The sequence below is a fragment of the Marmota monax genome, unplaced genomic scaffold (assembly GCF_021218885.2).
Source record: "Marmota monax isolate L192 unplaced genomic scaffold, Marmota_monax_Labrador192_F-V1.1 WCK01_AAM20220418_F8-fsc00043, whole genome shotgun sequence".
NCBI lineage: Eukaryota > Metazoa > Chordata > Mammalia > Rodentia > Sciuridae > Marmota > Marmota monax.
The window spans coordinates 9,020,040-9,043,587 of NW_026691982.1; the positions used below are offsets into that span (position 1 = coordinate 9,020,040).

At 44.5% G+C, this 23,548-nt stretch overlaps 1 protein-coding gene and 1 pseudogene across 1 annotated transcript in view; both read left to right on the forward strand.

Moving 5' to 3' along the window:
• The window catches only part of Parp4 (poly(ADP-ribose) polymerase family member 4), a 90,982-nt gene extending 83,831 nt beyond the window's left edge, over positions 1 to 7,151 (forward strand). The window contains exons 33-34 of the mRNA XM_046447439.2: positions 4,102 to 4,234; positions 6,763 to 7,151. Of these exons, the coding sequence (XP_046303395.1) occupies positions 4,102 to 4,234; positions 6,763 to 6,955 (326 nt within the window). The 3' untranslated portion in view covers positions 6,956 to 7,151. The remainder of the gene's footprint in view (positions 1 to 4,101; positions 4,235 to 6,762) is intronic.
• Positions 319 to 4,093, forward strand: LOC124094578 (elongation factor 1-delta-like; annotated as a pseudogene).
• Positions 7,152 to 23,548: the final 16,397 nt, after the last annotated feature.

The following is a 23,548-nucleotide window of genomic DNA, read 5'->3' on the forward strand; positions in this document are numbered from 1 at the left end:
CCATCCAGACTTGTTTACACACTCTAACATTTCTCTGGCAAAATGCCAGGCGCCATCCTGACTTGTTTACAGACTCTAACAGAGATGTAACTCAGAGGTAGCGTGCTCCTGGTTTCAATCCCCAGGAGCTCAGTGATAGGGTGCCCTTGGGTTCAATCTCCAGAAAAGGAAGGAAGGAAAGGAGGGAGAGAGGGGAGAGGGAGGGAGAGAGGGGAGAGGGAGGGAGGGAGGGGAAAGAAAGAGGGAAAAGAAAGAAAATTTTGAAGCAGATGGGGGAAAATGTTAAAAGTGACAAGCTCTGGGAAGTGGATAGGGGTATCTGTCATATTTTCTTATCTTCTACATGCTTGAAATATTTCATAATCAAAAAAGAAAGAAAGCTGCTGGTCCCTCTTCTTGGTTATGTAGGTGGCTGGCATAAAAATGGCTACAAACTTTCTAGTGTATGAGATGGTCTGGTTTGACAAGTTCAAACATGATGACGCAGAAAGAAAGTTCTATTAAGAAATAAAATAAATATATTTTTAAAAATGGGACTGGGATTGTGGCTCAGTGGTAGAGTGCTCGACAAGCATGCATGAGGCACTGGGTTCTATCCTCAGAACCACATACATGTAAAATAAAGATATTGTGTCCACCTAAAACTAAGAAATAAAATAAATATTTTTTTAAAAAAAGAAAGAAAGTTCTATGAGCAGATGAAGAGGCCTGTGGCTGGCTCCTCCCACCAGTGTTGGGAGCCCCTGGGCTTCTGATGGGCCTGGTGGATACCACAAAAGCTGGCTGTCTGGATCGCCAGCCTGGAAGTAGAGAACCAGAACCTGCAAATCATGGTGCAAGATCTGCAGCAGGCCATTTCCAGGCTGAAGGCCCGGCTGAGCACCCTGGAGAAGAGCTCGCCTACCCACAGAGCCACAACCCCACAGACCTAGCATATGTCTCCCATGCGCCAAGTGGAGCCCCTAGCCAACAAGGTTGCCACACTTGCAGAGGATGATGAGGACAATGACATTGATCAGTTTGGCAGCAGCGACAAGAAAGAGGACAAGGAAGCAGCTTGCTGTGGGAAGAAAGGCTGTGGCAGTATGCAGAGAAGATGGCCAAGAAGCTCTTGCTGGTGGCCAAGTCCTCCATCTTTCTGAATGTCAAACCCATGGATGACAAGACAGACATGGCCCAACTGGAGGCCTGTATATACTCCATCCAGTGTGAACTAGTCTGGGGTACCTCTCAACTGGTGCCTGTGGGCTATGGCATCCTTAAGCTTGTAGAGGATGACAAGGTGGACACTGACCTGCTGGAGGAGCAGATCACCAAGTTTAAGGAACACATGCAGAGTGTCAAAAAAAAAAAAAGAAAGAAAGAAAGAAAAGAAAAACATCAAGTGGCCATGTTGCAATGATACAAACATCTTAGATGGAAATAAAAATGATTTACCTGGGAAACTATTAGATCACTTGCTGTAGCTTTGATGATGATAGATATGGAAAGATTACATAAAATTAGGTTTGTGAAATGTATGATTGAAAAAATAGGAATATTTTGCCAGGTGGCAAACACCTATAATCCCAGCAATTTAGCAAGACTATGTCTCAAAAAATTAAAAAGAATTAGGAATGTGGCTCAGAGGTAAAGCACCCCAGGGTTCAATCCCCAGTACCCCCCAGATACCCACCCAGAAAAAGGATATTTCAAAATTCCTTTGTTTGCTTTTGCAGTGCTAGGGATTAAACTGGGGCCTCACATACTAGGGAAGCATGCTACCCTTCTGAGCTATGCCCTCCAACACCAAAGTCATCTGCAGATGTGTACCAGGGATTGAACTCAGGGGCATTCAACCACTGAGCCACATCCCCAGCCCTATTTTGTATTTTATTTAGAGACAGGGTCTCACTGAGTTGCTTAGTGCTTCACTTTTGCTGAGACTGGCTTTGAACTCTATATCCTCCTGTCTCAGCCTCCTGAGCTGCTGGGGTTACAGGTGTGGGCCACCATGCCTGGCCCAAAGTCATTTTTTATATAAAGTCATTGCAAAGACATGACTTGTGTTAAAAGACAAAATTATGCCAGTCACAGTGGCACACACCTGTAATCAAAGCAGCCTGGGAGGCTGAGGCAGAAGAATCCCTAGTTTAAAGCCAGCCTCAGCAATTCAGTGAGGCCCTATGCAACTTAGGGAGACCCTGTCTAAAAATAAAAATAAAAAGGGCAGGGATGTTGCTCAGTGGTTAAGCACCCCCTGAGTTCAATCCCTGGTTCCAAAAGAAAAATAAATGACAAAATAAAAATAAATCTATTTTTGTAGATAGAGATAGCCCAGTTGAATTAGCTCCCATCTGCCTAATTTGAACATAGTTTGAACAGTTGATAACTTGTGATTGGTTTAGACCTAGGTACTAGTTGCAAGAGTAGATTATATCATTAGGTTATAATTCATTATGTATAGAGAAACCAGGCCAAACTTAAAATATGACAGAGAGACACCCAGGGGTGCTTAACCACTGAGTAACATCCCCAGCCTTTTTTATATTTTATTTAGAGACAGGGTCTCACTGAGCTTCCCAAGGCCTCTCTAAATTGCTGAGGCTGACTTTGAACTCGAGATCCTCCTGTCTCAGCCTCTCCAGCATCTAAGATTATAGGCGTGTGCCAACACACCCAATAGAGACAGCTTTTTTTTTTAATATTTTTTTTTAGTTGTAGATGGGCACAATACCTTTATTTTTTTATTTATTTTTATGTGGTGCTGAGGATCGATCAAACCCAGTGCCCCACACGTGCCAGATGAGTGTGCTACCCCTGGGCCACAAACCCAGGCCCCAGAGACAGCTTTTGATCACAGTTTTTTTGTTCTTTCCCTCCTTCCTTCCCTCCCTTTTTTACTTTCCTTCATTTCTTTCTTTCCTACTAGGGATTGAAAATCCAAGGGCACTCTACCATCTATATCCCCAGCCCTTTGTATGTATTGTTTTTTAATTTTTTAATATTTATTTATTTATTTATTTATTAGTTTTCGGCAGACACAACATCTTTGTTTATATGTGGTGCTGAGGATCGAACCCGGGCCGCACGCATGCCAGGAGAGCGCGCTACCGCTTGAGCCACATCCCCAGCCCCATATGTATTTATTTTTGAAACAAGTCTTGCTAAATTTCCCAGGCTGACCTTGAATTTATAGTCCTCCTACCTCAGCCTTCTAAGTTGCTGAGGATGTAGGCATGCAGTATTGCACCTAGCTAACACACACTACTTTTTTTTCTTTTGTACTGGGATTGAACCCAAGGGGTATTTTACCACTGAGCTTCATCCCCAGGCCTTTTTATTTTTCATTTTGAGACAGGGTCTCACTAAGTTACTGCGGGCCTCACTAAATTGCCGAGGCCAGCCTCAAACTTGTGATCCTCCTGCCTCAGCCTCCTGAGTCACTGGGATTACAGGTGTGCACCACTGCCCCCAGTGAACACTTGCATTTTTAAAAAACACATATGAAAGGGATGAGGATATGGCTTGCCTAGTATGTATAAGGCTGGCTCAATCCTTAGTACTGCAGAATAAATAAATACGTAAATAAAAAATAAATGAACCAAAGCTGGAGTTTTGGCTCAGTGGAGGACCGCTTGCCTATCGTGTGAGGCACTGGGTTCGATCCTTAGCACCACATAAAAATAAACTAATAAAATAAAGGCATGATTTCCATCTGTAACTACAAAAAAAATTTAATGAATAAATGTTAATTCTTGAGTTTAACATATGTAAACATTTATTTTAAATTTTGATGATTCATTATATAGTAAAATATCTTGATTTGAATATATTATACTAATTAGCTGTAGTTACTGATCCCTATAAATAATTTGATACATGGGTATAATTGGTTAATAACCATTAGGACAATATGATAGGACAGATTCTAATTGTCCTCATTTTTTATTTAAATATTAGGCTAATTAAGGACCTTGAAGAGCATTAAAGAGTTTTATAATCTGCTAATATACTATGGTTGAATAGTAGTATAATCCTTTAATGGAACTTTTTAAATTAAATAGGCAAAATTTAAGTTACAGAGTATCCAATAGGAATAAAAAAGTGTTTTGCTTTCAGGTATAAAAGGAAGAGAATATCTCCTGGACCTGATTGCCACATTGCTGGTACTACAGTTTCTTCGCACCAGGTTGGAACAAGAGGGAATAGTTTTCAAATCTCTGATGAAGCTGGATGATCCTTCCATTTCCAGGTGTGTGTTAGTCAGCTTTCTGTCACTGTGACATATAACTGAAAAATTCAACTTAAAGGAGGAAAGATGTACTTTGGCTTATGAGTTCAGAGGTTTCAGTCCATGATCACTTGACTCTTTTGTTTCTGGGCCTGTGTTGAAGCAGAGCACCATGGCAGGGAACATGTAGCAGAACAAAGATACTCACCTCATGGTGGCCAGGACACAGAGGAAGTAGCCAGGTACAACATATTCCCTTTAAGGGCATATCCCTGGTTAGGTACTTTCTCCAACTAGGCCCCACCTCCTTGTTTCTATGACTTCCTAATGTCCCATTAAGTAACAAATCCATAAATGGGTCAATCCATTCATAAAGTCAGAGCTCTCATGATCTAGTCACCTGCCAAGGGCTGTACTTTTGAACATTGCTGCATAGGGGATCATTCCTTCACATGAGTTTTGGGGGATATTTAAGATCCAAACCATAAACACTGATGGTTTTTACTATAATAATAAGCAACTCACTTGTATTTTCAACCATTTTTTAGATACTTACAAAAAACTACATGGAATTATCTTATATGTATGTACTACTTTGTAAGTATAAAGAGAATTTGTTCACAGGTGACAGCTTGCCCACAAGTTCCTGTGGTAGGCAGGGCTGACATGGTATTTTGCCTTAGGCTGCACAGGAAAAAGTCTCAGAGAGTATAGCTTAAACTGGAACTCAGATCTTCTGGATTCTGATTTGGTACTCTTAACTTAGTATGTTGATCCTGTATGCCTTTGGAATATCCATAAATGATTGTTGGAACCAGGTCCGGATGGTTCTTCTATTTAGGTCTTTTCCAACTATGACAGATATTAGAACAAGTGTTAATAACTTGAACTTTTTTTTTTTAGTTGAGGATTTTGCTATATGCCCAGGCCAATCTTTATGTATGTATGTATGTGTATCTTTATGTATGTATGTATGTATGTGTGTGTGTATTTGTGTGTGTGTGTGTGTATATATATATATATATATATTTTTTTTTTTTTTAGTTGTTGATGAACGTTTACTTTATTCATTTATTTATATGTAGTGCTAAGAATCAACCCAGTGCCTTGCACATATGAGGCAAGCACTTTACCAGTGAGCCACAACCCCAGCTCTGCCCAGGCTAATCTTGTACTCTCAGGCTCAAGAGATCCTACTACCTCAGTCTCCTGAGTAGCTTGGGACCACAGGCACACACACCATCATAGCCAACTCTGAACCAACTTTTGAATTGTAATATCACAAAGTATAAACCAAGATTTTCAAAATTGATGAAATATATTCCATCACATTATTCTTTACTATATCACTATATTGTGAAAGCAAGATGTTTTATTGGCACTTTAATAAATAAAACTATTGTAAATAGTTAAAATATTTGTTTATTGCATATTGTAAACTTTTTTCCTGCTTTTCTAGTTCAGACATACCTAACATTAAATGGGAGGATATCAACAAGATTTTCTTACTAATGGAATGGCTGATAAAAAAAAGTTTAGAGGCCATGGGCTGGGGATGTAGCTTAACATAGAATGTGTGCTTAACACATGGGAGACCCTGAGTCCAGTTGCCAGCACACACACAAAATTTGCCAGTTTGGTTTCCTAAAGAACTCAGTATGTCATACTACCTTTCCCAGCTCTGGCAGGAAACATCTTGTTTGCTTCTTGCCTGATTGAAGTGGTGCAGGGTTGGACTGTCTTAAAATTTCTGATTGAAATCATCCAGCTCTCACCCTGCCTGGCTATGTAAATAGACCATACTAAATTGAAAAGGGGGGAATAAGAGTTATTACTGCTGTTTGGAAATACCTGCCTCTTGTAGATCCAGATTTAAGTTTTTCTGGCATCCTAGTAAAAGCAGACCTTGAAAAAAATGAATATCATAGTTAATTCTGTGAGAAGACAAAACAATGAAAATGGTTTTAACAAAAAAAAATTTCATATAATGTCTGCATTTTACCATTGATTTGATAAAACTGAATATAACAGGTCATTTTTGGAACTTATGTGCTCTTTGGCAACTTTGGATGATTTTTTTGAAGTGATTGGGATTCCCAGGTCCTTGAATATGCTAATTTGCTGTACTACTAAACTAATCCCCAGCTCATTTGTTTGTTTGTTTGTTGCACTGGGGATTGAACCTAGGGGTGCTTTACCACTGAGCTACATCCCCAGTACCAAAAAAAAAGGAGTAGAACAGAACAAATATAGACAGACTAGAAGAAGCAGCTTGAGTGGGCAGCAAAAACTCCTGAGGAACACAGTGGGAGTTGGGGAGTGATGGAAGCAGTAGACTTGAAAATGTACTGAATAACCTCAAATCCCCATGTCATTACTGGGAGAAGAACTCTCCTAAGATCTCAAGGAGAAATGCTTTTATTAAATATCTTAAATTTTGACAGAATCATTTTGTTTGATATAAGATGAAGGATTTATTACCACATTATATTTCACTTGTAATTATGTTCTGAAATTGATGGAAACATTTACTATTTTTTTTAATCTAGGAATATTCCCTGGGATTTTGAGAAAATAAGAAAAGCAAGTGAATGGGTCAGAAGAATGGAAGGACAGTATTCATCTATCTGCCAACGGCTTGAACTGGGAAAAGACTGGGACTCAGCCACTAAGCAACTCCTGGGAATTCAACTACCAGCCACCACTTCTTTTAACACAGTTCTTTATTACAGTCAAGGCTGAATCCAGTGAAATTGTATTTTTTTCAACTTTACTCACATTTGTATGTCAAAAATAATCAAATATTAACAGGTACCTATTAGGACATTTAATTATGACTTTATTCAGTATAGCAATCAATCCCTTTTAAGTAAATGGAAGCAAATTTGATTATTTTAAACAACTAACAAGCAATAATAAAATGAAAATTACAATGTTAGACATGTATTTGTTTCAATGTTTTAAGGTGATGAGAGATGTTTTTTGTTTGATTTGGTTTGGATTTTTTTTTGCGCGGGGGGCGGGGGTATGTTCAGGAGTAACCAGGGATTGAACCAAGGGGCACTTAACCACCAAGCCACATCCTCAGCCCTTTTTATTTTTTATTTTGAGACAGGGTCTCGTCAAGTTGCTTAGGACTTCACTATTTTGCTCAGGCTGATCTTGAACTTGTGTCTCAAGCAATTTTTCCATGGATGATTTTCTTTTTGGTGTTGCATCCTAAAAACCCATTGCCAACTCCAAGATCATCTAGATTTCTGCTATTTTCTAGAAGTTTTCTGGTTTGCATTTTTTAAATTTTATTTTACCTTATCTTATGGTACTTGAGATTAAACATAGGGGTGCTTTACCACTGAACTATATCTCTGACCTTTTAATGTTTTATTTTGAAACAGGGTCTCAATAAATTGTCCAGGCTGGCCTTGAACTTTTGATTCTTTTGCCTCAAAATCCTCCTCTGCCTCAGCCTCCAGAGTAGCTAGAATTTTAGGCAGTGCCATCATACCAAGCTATGATTCATTTTGAGTTATATTTTATGAAAGGAAGAAGGTTACTTTCCACCTTCTTCCATTCTAGGCCATACTTGTCTCCCTCTATGTAAAACGCCAGTTCATCTGAAATTTTTTTGGCTAGCCTCATTGCTGCCATTCACCAAATACCCAGGACTTGCCCCTCATATGTGGTTCAAGATTTTCTTTTCACTTTTAAGTCCTGCCTTCACCTTCATGACCTCTAATATCCTGATTATAACCAAGTCTAATTTCCTGGGCCATCACTAATAACCTTTTTTAAAGTTTTGTTTATAGTAATCTAATATAAGTATTAATTTTAAAAAGAAAAAGCAAACAGTTTTTGCCTATATTTGGAAACTTTCCTTTCTTGTTTATTTTATTTTATTTTTTGGTACTGGTGATTGAACCAAGGGGGGCTCAATCACTGGGGCACATCCCCAGCCCTTTTTTGTATTTTATTTAGAGACAGGGTCTCACTGAGTTGCTTAGAGCCTCACTAAGTTGCTGAGGCTGGCTTTGAACTCAGGATCCTCCTGTCTGTCTCAGCCTCCCAAGTCACTGGGATTATAGGCGTGCGCCACCAAGCCCGGTGGAAACTTTCCTTTCAATACATAAAATCCAGAGAGTTAAAGAGACTGCCTAACTCAGGAAGATATAAAACCAATGAAGGAGAAGATATCCCTATTTTATGTATGGTTATTATAGTCATAAAGAAAAACAAACTAAGAAAAAACTGCTTCAGGGGCTGGAAGTATAGCTCAGGGTTAATATATTTTCCTAGTCCTGAGTTTGATCCCCATCACTGCAAAAGAAAAAGAAAAAACTGCTCCTGCCTTGCCAGATATGGGTGGAAGCAAGATGATGTTATGTTTTCTCACAATAGCTACAGCAAGGGCCTGACCATTAAATAGATGTTGACCCAATAGCTGTGAACAACTGATTTGCTCATACCAATGTGTATCTGCCAAGTATTTGCTCAACATGCCAGAACAGTGAAAAGTCTCAGTTCTGAAACATTCCTGAAGTTGGTGTTGGAGTTTGAAATAGCTAATTGTCCTGTGTCAATTGACAGGATTTCATTCTGGCTGGCCATCCAGCTAGAGTACTTTAAAGATAAGGAATTTAAACCAAATTCTCAGTTTCTTGCTGTGATACCAAACATGGGAGGTCCTTCCCTCCCTACCAAGCAAGCAATGCTGGTGCCTGCCAAATGTCCCCTAATTCAATTAGGTTCTGACATTATCTACCCGGAGACAGTATCAGATCCACCCACAGTTTGAAGACTCAGTAAGGCATGGCCACCCATGTTACTGGAATAGTAGGCCAGCAATCTAACCCAGGGGATCCCAACAAATCAAGTCTGATTTCTTACCAAGGAAACAAAAAGGAGTACTAGTGAAAACTGAAAGAATTCCCCACGCAAAGACACTTCGCCGGGAGAATTCCAATTTTATTGCAAAAAGCAGTGTGCTTATATAAAACTAAGGGGGAGATGGTAGGGTTTAGATAAATGGCAGGCAACCCGTTTATTGGCAAGTTCTTTCAGATATCAGCTTCGGAACTCAGGAATTAGTTCTCATTGGGGCTAAGGTTCCCCGCCAGTGAGATTTGAAATTGGCGCCGGCAGGAGAGTTCACACGGGCGGGAACTTTTCGCGCCACTGCAGAAAAGAAGAAGGTAGGAAGAAGAGGTGCTTAGGCGCCATGTTGGGGTTTTTTCTCTGGGGTATGGCTGCTGTTTATACTTTTCCCAACATTCCTCCCTTTTTGTTTTCTTAGGAAGTGGGACGTCGTTGGTCAGATCTGGCTGCTTCCTGCTGTGTGGGGGTGCTGTGGGCCTAGAAAGGGAAGTGGAGGAATGCTCGGGGGGCAGGTCTGGGGATATCGTGGCAGCCAGAAATAAAACCCAGTGGCTATAGACAGCTACTTCCGTAGGGGTGAAGTCTGTGAAAGTTCCCTGAAGCCACAAGTTGTCGATGGCATCGAACCAGTCCTGGATGGAGGATATTGTTGGTATCAGCCACTGGTCCTGTAACAGAGACTCTAGGAAATACTGGAAGCGTTGCCTGGACATGGCGTCACCAGCACCTGAAGAAGATCAGAGAGAATAAAAACAGAATGAAGATAAAAATTAAAGCAAAGGTCAATTTTTGGCAGAAGTTCCATGTTGGGGGACTGACAGAGAAGAGGCCAAGGGCCATGAGGAAGCTTAGAAGGACATAAAGACTCATGAATCCAGGATGGCAGATTAAGAGGTTCTCCGAGCTCGTTGTCTCCCGCTGTCTGATGTCCATTGCATTCCATCGTGCCTGGTAGTGAGCTTCAGCACTGAGTGAACTGTTCTCTTGGAGATGTTGGGGGTTCATCGGTCATCAGAGGCTGGTAGTGCCTAAGCAGAAGCTGGTTGAAAGTTTGATTAGAAATTTTTTGTAATTGGGTTTGAAGGAACTTCATTATACAGGGCAAGAGAGCACAAAAAAGGAGCATCCCAATAAGGGGCCCCAAGATAGGTAGTAAGTACGTGGCAAGAGAGGATTGGAAGAAGCCCGTTATGGGATTAGAGGAGGTGGGTTTGAGCAGTTGGGTCGATAATTCCTGCAATTTAACAACATTTTTTTCTATTAGCCCAGACTCATTAACATAGTAGCAACATTCCTCTCTGAGGAACAGGCATGTACCCCCTTTTTCTGCAGTGAGAAGATCAATCGCCCTTCGGTTTTGTAAAGCCACTTGTGCCAATGAAGTAACCTGCCGCTGTAAGGAGCCCAGAGACTCAGCAGTGGTATCGAGTGCTTCCTGCAGTTTTTGTTGCAGGTCATTGGATGCCCACAGAGCATGACCTATAGCTCCACCAGAGAGTCCGAGACTTGCCACTGAGGTTGTTAAAGTGAGGCCTACCAGAACCGGCAGAAAGACTGCCCTACGGGTGCGGGAAGGTAGGGCCAGCTGCCGGAATTCGGTGGGAGTATACAAAGACAGCTGAGGAACTACAGTAACCAAGAAACAGGTGCCAGAGACATTGATTGTTGAGGTACTTAAAGACCCGTTACACCAGAGGAAATGTCCAGGTTGCATAAACGCAGGGCTCAATGGGGTGCTATAGCTCAAGGAACAAATGGGTAAAGGATTCATTGTTGGCAGGTGGAAACAGATGAGAGGAAATGAAGTATTGGTGGAATAACTTTCCCACAGTGGGATACGTGTCACATGTAGGGGTTGTCCTTTCTTAGAGAAATTGTAGGTTTTTGCTGAAATATTTCCTGCCGCTAATGGGGCCGCTGCTAGAAGTGGACGACTAAATGAAGCACAGAGAAAGCACTGAGAAGTAGGCACAGAAAGAGGGGTGGAGTTTAATAATCGAAGAGTTTGGTGTAGCAAATTGAGCCATGTGGGAGGGGGGCCTAAGGGGGTTGAAGGCTCTGAATCTTCTTTGGATGGGCTATGGATAAGATCTCGAAGTTTTGATTCTGACTCCTTGATGTGTTCGACTACCTGGATGGTTGCTTTAGGTGGCGTAATCAGGGTGCGGCCAACAGTCATCCACCCTGTGGGTCTGGCTGAGGTTGTCCGAGCATAGACAGCAAACTCAACATAGTCCCAACGTTTGGCCTTGGGGTCAGGTATATCTAAAGTATACCATCCATTGTTATCGGATGAAGAGCCTTTATGCCACTTTAGGTAACTAGAAGTCCACCCTTCAGGGTAACCAAGTGAGTGGTAAGAATAGCTACCACGTTCATCATGGAACCTGCATGACCAATAGGGGCACCCATTATATATCTCAGGCCACCAATGACAATAGTCTTTGGTTTGATCAAAAAGGAAGCAAATGAAAGGCCAGTTCCAGCTACCAGGGACGAAGGTCCTTGAAGGTGACAATTTTAGGGAAATAGAGGTGCAGTTGTGGATGAAGCAAGTAGTTGCATCCACTGCGCGGACCTTCTGCATGCCATGTTCTGAGTATCGTTCCCGAAGAGTGAATAAATACATGGTAGGAGAGGAGGGTAAAGGCCAGTCCCGACAGAGCACAGAAAATAAGCAGAGCACAAAAAACAAGCAGAGAGAGAAGACTAGGGTGTTGGGAGAGCTCATTGTGCCTTCTTTAAGAGGAATTGGGCTGTGGAGAACACCGTGTGAGCCGCAACTTAAAGGGGTGAGATGGGTGTGGAGAGCAGGAGTAAAGGGGAGGTTCAGGAGGTGATTCTTGGAGTTCCTCTGGGGTGGTCCTGTCGTCAGCAGGTGGGGCCTCCTGGTGATATGGCTTCAACCTAGAAATGTGAATCCAGGGAGTGAGACGGTTGTCTGGTAAGGAGAGTTTGGCGGCGGTGGGGGTACAGAGAATGACAGGATAGGGGCCTTCCCATTTTGGGGCAAGAGGCCCTTTCTCCTCTGGGGTGTTATAATAGACTAGACTCCCAGGTGTTAAGGGAGGAGTGTTTGGAGAGGAGACTGGGTCTGGAAGAAGCCAGTCCTGATATTTCCAGAGTTCCGAGCGGAGATGAAACAAGAGAGGCAAAGACAAATCTCGGGTGAGAGGTCCTTGTGAAACGACCAGCCCAGGGGGTATAAGAGGTCTTCCATACATTATCTCAAAGGGAGACAGTAAAGATGGTTTCTTAGGGAGAGCTCTGATTCGAAGCAAAGCCAAGGGAAGGAGTTTGACCCAGTCTAAGTTTAATTCCATTGTCAATTTGGTAAGGACTTCCTTTAGAGTATGATTTACCCTTTCCACTTTCCCTGAAGCCTGGGGGCGATATGGACAGTGGAAATGCCACTTGAAGGAGAGGGCTTGAGAGACCTTTTGTGTGATCCTAGAAATAAACTCAGGGCCATTGTCAGATTGTAAGGAAGTGGGCATACCAAACCTGGGGATAATGTCTGTCAGTAAGATTGAAGCTACAGTGGAAGCCTTTTTATTGGAAGTGGGAAATGCCTCAACCCAACCAGAGAAAGTGTCCACAAAGACAAGGAGGTATTTAGTGCGCCGTACTGTGGGCATGTTGGTGAAGTCTACCTGCCAGTCAGCAGTGGGAATGTGTCCCCGGGCTTGGTGGGAAGGGAAAGGTTTGGGCCTTAAAGGAGTATGAGGGTTGGTCCGCTGACAGATCTGACAATTAGAGGCTATATTTTGGAGCATGGCTTTGTCAGAGGGAGTGAGGGAGAAGAAGTTCTGTAAAAAGAGGGTTAAAGACTGAGAATTGGAATGGAATAGAGTATGAAGGAACTTGAAAAGATCCTTGTTCTTACTGGAAGAAGTAGGGGCTTCAGATGAGCTGTCTAAAGTGGCCATTATATGTCCTCCAGGGGGGCCATAATTGGAAGTGGTAGCAGCTATTCATGCCACCTGGTCAGCTTTGGCATTGCCCTCAGTGATGAGAGAGCCATCCTTCTGATGGGACCTACAATGGACAACTCCCAACTGGGTGGGTAAGTGGGAGGCCTCTATCAGATTGGTTATAAGAGCCAAATTAGTGATCGCATTACCTTTGGTGGTAAGTAGGCCTCGCTCCTTCCATATTGCAGCATGGGATAATAAGATATGGAAAACATATTTTGAGTCAGTATAAAGGGTGAGGGATTTGCCTTGTGCTAGAAGGCAGGCACGAGTGGCTGCTATAAGTTCAGCCTGCTGGTTGGTAGTTCCTGAAGGCAGAGCTTTGGCCTCTATAATCTCAGTAGCTGAAACTACAGCATATCCAGAGTAATGAGTGCCATTCTGCCTAAAGGAACTGCCGTCAGTGAACCAGATAAGGTCAGGCTTGGTGAGTGGTCCCTCAGAAATGGAAGAATGACAGGGGAGGAAATCATCTAAGGTTTCCAAGCAATTATGAGTTGGTGTGTTAGACGTGGGAGTTATTGGGAGCAGTGAGGCAGGGTTCAGTGCAGAGCAGGGGAGGAAAGTAATATTAGGGTTTTCCAGAAAGGAAGTGAGGAACGACAGAACTCTGGATGGAGGAAGGGTTTGAAGGCCCTTATAAGCTAAAAGATCCTTCAAGTGATGTGGGGAGTGGATAGTTAAAGGGGCCCCAAAAGTCAGCTTAGATGCTTCTTTGTGTAAAATTTGTCCAGCAGCCAGAGCTCTTAAGCAAGGGGCCCACCCACGGATGGTAGGGTCTAGTTGTTTGGACAAATATGCCACAGGTGCAAATGTAGGCCCATAGTTTTGACCTAAGACCCCAAGTGCTTGTCCCCCTTTTTCATGGACATATAGATGAAATGGTCTTGAAAGATCAGGAAGGTGAAGGGCGGGTGCCTTTAGGAGGAGTTGCTGAAGCCTGCGGAAGTGGTAGTTGGGGGAGGAGGCAAGAGATTCACTAGGGGGTCCCTTTGCTAGGTCATACAGGGGTTTGGCTAGAAGAGAATAATTTGGGATCCAGGCCCTAAAATAACCTGCTAGTCCTAGGAATGATAGTATTTCGGCTTTCGTATGGGGCACTGGAAGATTAGAGAGGAGTTGCCTCCTATCCAGTGTTATTTCCTTTTTCCCAGGTGTAAGACGAAAACCAAGATAGGTGACAGAAGACTGGGAAACCTGGGCCTTGTGGGGAGACACCCTATATCCCTTATCTGCTAGGAAATTGAGAAGCTGGGCGGTGTGGGATTGAGAGTGTTCCCAAGAGGGACTACATAGAAGAAGGTCATCGACATATTGAAGGAGAGTAGAGTCAGGACAGGTGGGGTGAAAGGATGTGAGGTCCTGGACAAGAACTTGGCCAAAGAGATGGGGGCTATCCCTGAATCCCTGTGGGAGGACAGTCCAGGTAAGCTGACGAGAATGGCGGGTGTGAGGGTCAGTCCATGTAAAAGCAAAGATATCCTGAGATTCTGAGGACAAGGGAATAGAAAAGAATGCATCTTTTAAATCTAGGACCAAGAAGTGGGTAGTAGTAGCAGGGATCTGAGAGAGGAGGGTGTAAGGGTTGGGCACTAGCGGGTGGATGGGGACCACAGAGGAGTTGACAAGGCGAAGGTCTTGAACCAGCCTGTAGGACCCGTTAGGTTTCTTAACTGCCAGAATGGGGGTGTTGAAAGGAGAGTGTGTAGGCCTAAGATACCCCTTTCGTAATAAATCCTGGATGATGGGTTCTAATCCGAGGAGGGCTGTGGTTGTGAGTGGATATTGTGGTTGACTAATATATCTTGAAGGGTCTCGTAAGACAATATGAATAGGACTGCATTTAGCCATAGAGGGTGTAGTTGTGTCCCAAACCTCAGGGTTAACTGGTTTAGATAGTTGTGGAAGAGTGCATGAAGGAGGTGTATCTGCCCCTAGGAACATCATGAGGAAATGAGAGGTAGGAGAGGTGTGGGGTGATATGTGAATGGTGACTTTCAATAGTGAGAGTATGTCCCTTCCCAGAAGGGGAATGGGGCAATGGCTCATAACGAGAAAGGAGTGTGTGAAGGACAAAAGGGATCCCTGCATATAACATGATAAGCGGGGTGGGGGGGGGGTTTCGAGGGAAAATCTGTTTACCTCCTACCCCGACAATAGGAGTTTTTGAGGTGTGGTAGGACCCCAATACTCCCTCAGGACCAAAAAAGCGGCACCAGTATCCAAGAGGAAGGTAATGAAGCGTCCATCCACCAGGAAGGTGACCCTAGGCTCTTGCTTTTTGATGGTAATAGTCAGGAGGGAAGGCCCAGGGCTCCGTCAATCCTCCTCCGCCAAGCCCAGGAGAGGCTGGGGTTGCCAGGCAGCTGACCAACCTCCCTTCCGGGTTGTTGGGCAGTCTGCCCCCCAGTGTCCCCTTTGATGGCATTTTGGGCAGGGGTTGGAGGGTGTCCTCAGCGAAGGACAATCCCTGGCCCAATGTCCCTCCTTACCACATTTGAAGCAAGCTCCAGGGGGTGTCTTACTAGGACGGCGTGGTGATGACCTTCTCTGAATGACCTGGGCCAACATTTGGAATTTGGCATTTTTAGCCCTCTGCCTACAGCGTTCACTTTCATCTTCTCTACCATGAAAGACCTTGAAAGCGACAGCGAGGATTTCGGTCTGAGGAGCAGCAGGGCCCTGTTCAAGGTTTTTAAGCTTGGCTTTAATGTCAGGGTAGCTTTGGGCCAGAAAATATGTCATTAAGACATGACGGCCATCAGGGGTTTCTGGGTCAAGGTTTGTGTACTGTTGAAGGGCCTTGGTTAGTCTATCCAGGAATTCTGAAGGTGTTTCCTCCTTCCTTTGAATGACCTCCTGCACCTTTTGAAAGTTAACAGCCTTACGGGTGGCCTTTTTTAGGCCCACCAAGAGGCAGGATGTAAAAAGGTCACGAGGCTGTAAGCCTTCAGGGGTGTTGTAATCCCATAGGGGATCCTGCTCTGGGACAGCATGAGGGCCCGTGGGGTGGTTAGGATTGGTCCTATGATTTTCATCAGCATGGGCTTGGGCTAGCTCCCAGACCCGTCGCCTTTCCTCGGGGAGAAGTGTATTGGCCAAGAGCATGTAGATGTCATGATGAGTGAGGCTGTATGCTTGTAGGACCCATTGAAACTCCCGAATGTAAGTGGTGGGGTCAGTGGTGAATGAGCCTAACTTCCTCTCTAGCTGAGTAATGTCCAATATGGAGAAGGGCACGTGGACTCTGATGACACCCTCGGGACCAGCTACCTCACGAAGGGGTGCGATTGTCTTGGGGGTGGGAAGGAGTCCCTTAGACCTGGTAACAGGAGGACTGAAAGAGGCAGGCGGCGGACAGGAAGGAGAGGGAGGGGAAGGGAGTGTCTCTGTGGAGGAGGAGGAGGTGGAGCAGGCAGAATAGGGCGGAGAGGAGGGGGATGAGGATCTGTGGAATCAGGCAGAGGAAGAGGAGGGTATAGTGGGAGAGAAGGGGCAGATGGGGCTGGGGGATAAGGTGGGGGTTCATCTGCTGGGTCAAATGAGGAAGAATCTGCGAAGTCAGGAGTAGAAGTAGGGGAAGAGAGGGGTTTGCAAGCAAGAAGGACCTGAGAGGGAGGGCAGAAGGAGCAGAGAGCAGGGTGCTGTGCGAGAAGGCTAAAACCTTCAATGCAGGGAATCTCCCTCCACTTTTTCAGACGCTGGCAATAGTTAAAAAGGTCCCAGAGGAGGTTTGGATCTAAGGAGCCTTCTGGAGGCCAATGATTGCCATTATCCAGTGGATATGTAGGCCAATCTTGGGTACAGAATTTGATTAGAAGTTTGGGCTTGATGTCTGGTGTGAGGGAGAGTGTGGCCAGATTTTTTATTAAACATTTGAGAGGTGAGGCTTCAGGTATAGATGAAGAGGTGCCCATAGTCACAGGGAAAGATGGAAGAGAGAGAGAGAGAGAGAGAGAGAGAGAGAGAGAGAGAGAGAGAGAGAGAGAATAAGAGTAAGCAAGAGAGACAAAGGGAAAACCCGGGCTGGACCGGCTTCCAGGAAGCCCAGGGCGAACGGGGGTCAGGTGGGCGTCCCCAAAATGACCAGCCGTCGCGAGGAAATACAGAGGGCACTACCTGGTCGTCACCAGTGAAGTGCGATCTGTGAGACCCAATGGGGTCGGAGCCATGGGCAACCTGACGTCAGGAAAGTTTTCGACCGCAGTGGAAGAAGTCAGTAATGAAAACAGAACTCCGGCTCCGGCAGAACGCAGTTCCAGGCCGGGAGTTCAGTTTTCCCGAGCAGAGAGGCAGCTTCAGCCAGACACAGCAGCCCCGCAGGAAACAGCAACTCTTAGCCGGCAGCGGCAGCGGCAGTGGAGGAGGAAAAACCACAGAGCCTCTCGTGTAAACTCAGAAGCCTCACACCCCAAAGGGAAACGGATCACCAGAGGGTCCACTTCAACCAGTAAAGGTCTTAGTGGGGTGGATTCCCTCTCCCCCACCGGGCGTCTGGAGTGTGCCGGACGATCACAGTCACAAATCCAGCGATAGCTCGAAGGGAGTTGGCGAGCCGGGGTCAGGGGATCCTTACCACGCCAGATCAGTGTGTTGAGTGCAGGCAGCCAGAGTCTGAAAAGAGCGGACCAGGGCGGAGTGTCTCGGCGGAGCGGGGATGGGGCTCTTGTTGGAAAGAGCTCACCCGTATCCGAGTCACGGCACCAGAATGAAAGAATTCCCCATGCAAAGACACTTCGCCGGGAGAATTCCAATTTTATTGCAAAAAGCTGTGTGCTTATATAGAACTAAGGGGGAGATGGTAGGGTTTAGATAAATGGCAGGCAACCCGTTTATTGGCAAGTTCTTTCAGATATCAGCTCCGGAGCCCAGGAATTAGTTCTCATTGGGGCTAAGGTTCCCCACCAGCGAGATTTGAAATTGGCGCCGGAGGGAGAGTTCACACGGGCGGGAACTTTTCGCGCCACTGCAGAAAAGAAGAAGGTAGGAAGAAGAGGTGCTTAGGCGCCATGTTGGGGTTTTTTCTCTGGGGTATGGCTGCCGTTTATACTTTTCCCAACAAAAACCAGGAAATGAATATAGTCATATTGGGGAAGATAAATGAAAGCAAGCTTTTCAGCCCTGTCTTTGGGGGTAATGACATGAGCTTTAGGGTTAAATAGAGAAAGAATTGGGATGGGGATAAAGGTGAGAAATATGCTCCTGTTTGGTGTGTGTTTGTGTTGAGGGGGTTAGGGGAGGAGGTATCATCTTTGGATAATCTGCCTTCAAGACTTAGCTGTTTTCTTAGAAGATATAGGGCAATGATTGGAGACTTCTAGGGGGTCTGAAACAAGACATTGTCAAAGCTGACAGTTGAATAGCCCTCCAAATCTTGAAAATACCTTAGTTAATCTTGGTGTCTTCAGCATTGAAGGGACAGAGTACCAATTTTGGATGAACACTCCTTAAGTGATTAACATGTCTATGTGCTAAGCTGAGCAGGAATCTAACACAAAGTTTAAGGCAATAAGGGAGACATACAAAATGAAGACAGGGATGTCAAGTCTTATCCTGCTTTAAGGTACCCATTGAGCATCTGCAGGCTAAAGCGAATAGTCAGTGCTTTTTAGCAAAAGTAGTCATGTTAAGTCCCTGTTATAATTTTCTGGTAGGATGCTGGGGATCAAGCCCAGTTCTAAAAAAAAAAAGAAAGAAAGAAAAAGAAAAGAAAAAAGAAACCCATGTTCTCATTCTCATGCATCCTAGGCAAGTGCTCTGTGCCGCAGTCTGGCTGGGCACAAATAACCGAGCCGCCACAAAGCCGTGTAGGTTCAAACAGCAACTACTTTATTTCAAGTCTCACCGGCACTGCACGCACGCTTTTCTGCCAACGCCACCCACGCGGCCCTTCCAGAACCCCCCACCACCACCGGAAATCCCTCCTCTGGCACTTCCCCATCCAATGGGAACTCTCCGGGAATCCCCTCGAGAACTCCAAAGTAGCACGAGAACTCCAAAGTAGCCAGCCCCAGAGGCAGCAAGAGCCGCCCCATTGCCCGACAGTAAAGATCAAATATACAATACAATCAATCCAGCATCACAGCAATTATATACAGCTTAACTCAAATCATCATCTCAATGGTTCGCTGGTGTCACCTTTCAAACATTCCCTCTGGCAAATGCCAGGCGTCATTCTGACCGGCTGTGGCTCTCAACAGCTCTGCCACTGATACACACTCCCAGCCCCATTTATGCCTTTTTAAAAAAATTTCAGTTGAAGCATAACACACACAGAAGAGCATATACATAATATAAGTAAACAGACTGATGATTTTTCACAAATTGAACACATGTAACTGGCATGTATTTCAGGAAACAGAACCCTGTACTCCAGAAGCCCCCTTGCTGATTCCTTCCAACCAAATCCTCCCACCTCCTGCCCCAAGTTTACTTTGGCCTGTTTTGGCATTTGATATTGGTGGACACATGCGGGTATGACATGATACTTGAAAGCCAATACTTGAAGAGAAGTTAGGGCAAGGAAAAAAATTTGGAAAGTTAGCAAATCAAATAAAATGGCAGGTTATTATCAGCACAGACCATTTTAGGGAACTCATAGATACAAAGGACTCTTTATTTTCTATTTATTATTATTAATTATTATAAGGATTTGACCTCAAGGCCTCACATATGGTAGGCAAGTGCTCTACCACTGAGCTGCAGCCCTAAGTGAAAGAATTCCCCACGCAAAGACACTTCGCCAGGAGAATTCCAATTTTATTGCAAAAAGCTGTGTGCTTATATAGAACTAAGGGGGGGATGGTAGGGTTTAGATAAATGGCAGGCAACCCGTTTATTGGCAAGTTCTTTCAGATATCAGCTCCGGAGCCCAGGAATTAGTTCTCATTGGGGCTAAGGTTCCCCACCAGCGAGATTTGAAATTGGCGCCGGAGGGAGAGTTCACACGGGCGGGAACTTTTGGCGCCACTGCAGAAAAGAAGAAGGTAGGAAGAAGAGGTGCTTAGGCGTCATGTTGGGGTTTTTTCTCTGGGATATGGCTGCCGTTTATACTTTTCCCAACACTAAGCATTTTTTAAATGTCTTATTTTGAGACAAGGAAGGTCTCACTAAATTACTCGGCTCACTTAGAACATGTAATCCTCCTGTTTCAGCCTCTTGAGTAGCTGAAATCATAAGTGGACACCACTATTCACAGCCACAAAGGGCTTTTAAAAGGAAGGAAAGGAAGAGCAGGGGTTTAATGGGCAGGAAGGCTACATGCTGAGCAGGATCTTCATCATTCAGAGCCTGTTTTCTTTTCTGCCAGAATATTCTTGAGATATCAACTTTCATCTCCTAGGCCTGTCCTTAAAATTTCTTAGTAAGTACATTATTTCCCTGCAATTTAAACATTTTTTATCTTTATTTTTCCCATTTATTTACTGGTGCATTATAATTTACATACTGGGATCTGTTGTTACATATTTGTACTTGCACACAATATGATTAATGTTGTCAGTTTCATTCCCCAGAACCTTCCTTTTCCCTCCTCCTCCTTCCCCCTGGACGCTTACCCTGTTCTACTGGTCTCCCTTCTATTTTTATGATATGCTTTCATACCCAGAAACATTTTTTTAATGAGTTATTCACCAATATCTCTATTTACACACAATCCCTCAGAGATCACTTAACACCTGTAGTGGTGACAAGTTTTTAAAAATAAATAAATAAATAAAATCCTTGTCCCAAGCCAACTTTTGTGCTGAATTCTTCCAGAACTTTCTCCCGCACCCCTAGTGTCATCTTCAGAACACAGGCTGTTATGCTCGAATTTGGGACCCCCAAAAGACTACCAGAGACCCAAGATCGATGTAAGCAGCAAAGAGGTGTTTATTGCGAGCTAGCTCGGTCCTCCGCGCGTACACACAGCAACTGGTGACATTGAGAGGCCCCGAGCCCAGGGTTTGCAGCAGTTTATACACTCTTTGGGGAAGGCAGGGACCTCACTTACATCATAGCTTCTCTTAGCAAATCATCACACACCACGGGAAAATCAAATAACAACTTTAAAACATGATTAGCACATTCACTGGCAGGAACAAGTTGGGTAGGGGTGATTGGTCAGTACAAAGGGGGTATTCATTTGAACTGATTTGTTTAAGCCAAGAGGGGTGTACATGCTGAACTACATGGTTTCCCAACATGTTATCAACCACCATAAACTACTGGGAGGGTCATCTGGCATCCCAGGTATTTCCCTGTCTCATGCTGATTGGTGGCTGCTAGGGGGTTGCTATGGATCCCCACCTAGCCTGACTGAGTCAGGGACACCTGGAGCAGCAGATCTCTCCTGTTATTAGTAGATAAACATCTTAGCAGGGTGGGAATGTGCCTAGGAGTGCTCTGTGGGTTTTTCCAAGGACAAAGGTCATGTCCCTTCCTTGGACAGGCTTTGCTCTGAGATAGAGGCTGGTTTTTCAAGGCGGGGTGAGAAATGACAAGTTTTTAGCACTTTTCCCAGCACAGAAGTACTTAGCATGCATCTCTATTCACATTTCCCTTGGAAAGAAGGTGTTGGGATTGTCTTCACTGATACTGAAGGCTCTGAAGACTGTCTTTGAAAGCTTCAAAGACTTCTCCCTGCTTCCTTCCTGTTGACCATGCTGGAGCTTCTGGCCATCATCATGGACCCCTTTTTCCAAATTCAATGGTCCTGATCTCAGCAGCAGCTATACAGTGCCACAGCAGAGTTTAGAGACAATGATCAACCTTGTTCCAGTGAGCAGGGAGAGACGCATTTTGGGAAATCCTTAAAGGATCTAGCAAAAGGGAGGAGGTGTTGAACTCCTTCCCCTCACCTTTTATTCATGCTTAATTGGGTCCAGGAGGGCTACATAACTGTGAGGAGTCTAGCAGATGGAAGAGTTGCTAGTCAGCTAGGGAATCTGCATGAGTTTTCACGTATTCTTTGATGAGTTCATTAGATGATTCAGACACTGTTCTCCCAAAGTTCCTTAGTTCCTTGGTGACTTGGAGTAAAACAGGGGCAATGGGATGGAAAACAGACTTGAGAGTTGATGAAATTTGGAGGCTGCTCAGGATAAAGGACAGCATGGAGTCAGGGGTTTTCCAGATTTCTGGCTTGATGGTTGTCGCCAGGGGGCAAAATTGTGATGTATGCAGTCAAGGGGAGAAATAAAGAATGTGATAGACCCAACCTGATCTTTTATTAAAATTGGGAGCCATCTTGCCACAAAGCCATGAAAAGATAATTTCAGCTTTACTATAAATTACTGCAAATTCTGAACCTGCTTGGAATGCCTGCCCGTGCCTTGAACTCGCCCATGCCTGACTCTCTGACCAGATAGCAGCCCTCTCTGAAACTTTAGTGACACCTCATAAATATTGGCCTTCCCTGGCCAGACAACGACCCTCTCTGAGGCTCTAATGGTCCTCATAAATTCTGATGTTGGGGCCAGCAAAAAAAAAAAAATGTAAACTACCATTAGTGTGATGCTTGTCAGAGTTCTGTTATCTGTAACCCCCCTTTGTGTAACTTTCTGGGCTATAAAGCTGGGCTGTAAGAAAGGTGGGGTGTTGTCTTGTTCCCGCCATTTTGGGAGGGAGAAGCAGCCCGGCCAGTCGAAATAATAAGCTTGCTTTAATTTGATTTTAATTGGAGTCAGTGGTCTTTTCTTGCATCCTGGTCTAACATTTCGGAGGCCCCAGCGAGATGACCCTGCCCGACCAGATCACAAGACCAGATTGCTGGAAATTCTGAAGCCGGCCTTCCCTCCAGGGCTCCGGACTGGAGAGCCACTATAGGAGGTGCGCAACTTGAGACGTTCCAAGGCCTCGGAGTGAGCCTTCGTCCCCGGAGCACTGCAGTGAACTGCTGCACTAAAACTATTAGCAAGCACCTGGTGGAGGAGGCCTCCACAGGTAAGTGGCGCCTTTATAACATCTGGTATCCGGTTAAGGGAGATCTCTTCTGATGACAGAGAGGTGGCCTGGCGAGGCTCACATATACTCCTGTCCAGACAGTAACGAGAAATCGTTCTGTCTTCTGTTCTGTAGGGAATTCCTCTGGAAGGGTAGAGAGGTGCCGACGGGCACGCACGCACTCCTACCCTGGAGCTTTAGCAAGACGTTGCATTGCTCCTCTGTTTTTCTGTTTCGGCGCCGGGTTTCTGTTATGTTTTGTTCTGTGTTCTATATGTTTTTTGTTTGTTTGTTTTTGTGTGTTTTGTTGTGTGATTTCTGTGGTAAAAACTTAAGGATATCGGACGTGAAAATGGGTAATAAAGCAAGTAAGCTTGACACCCCTTTGGACTGTGTTTTAAGGAACTGCGATGAACTTTACCCCCCTTTGTTAAGCAGGATGACAGAAGCCCCTAGCTGGCTGCCTGGAGCACACCCACTGCAGAGGGCAATGCCTGCTGGGGATCAAAGAACTGAGTATCTCCCAGGTTAACAAGTGAGACTCCTTTAAAACTCCTTGTCCCTC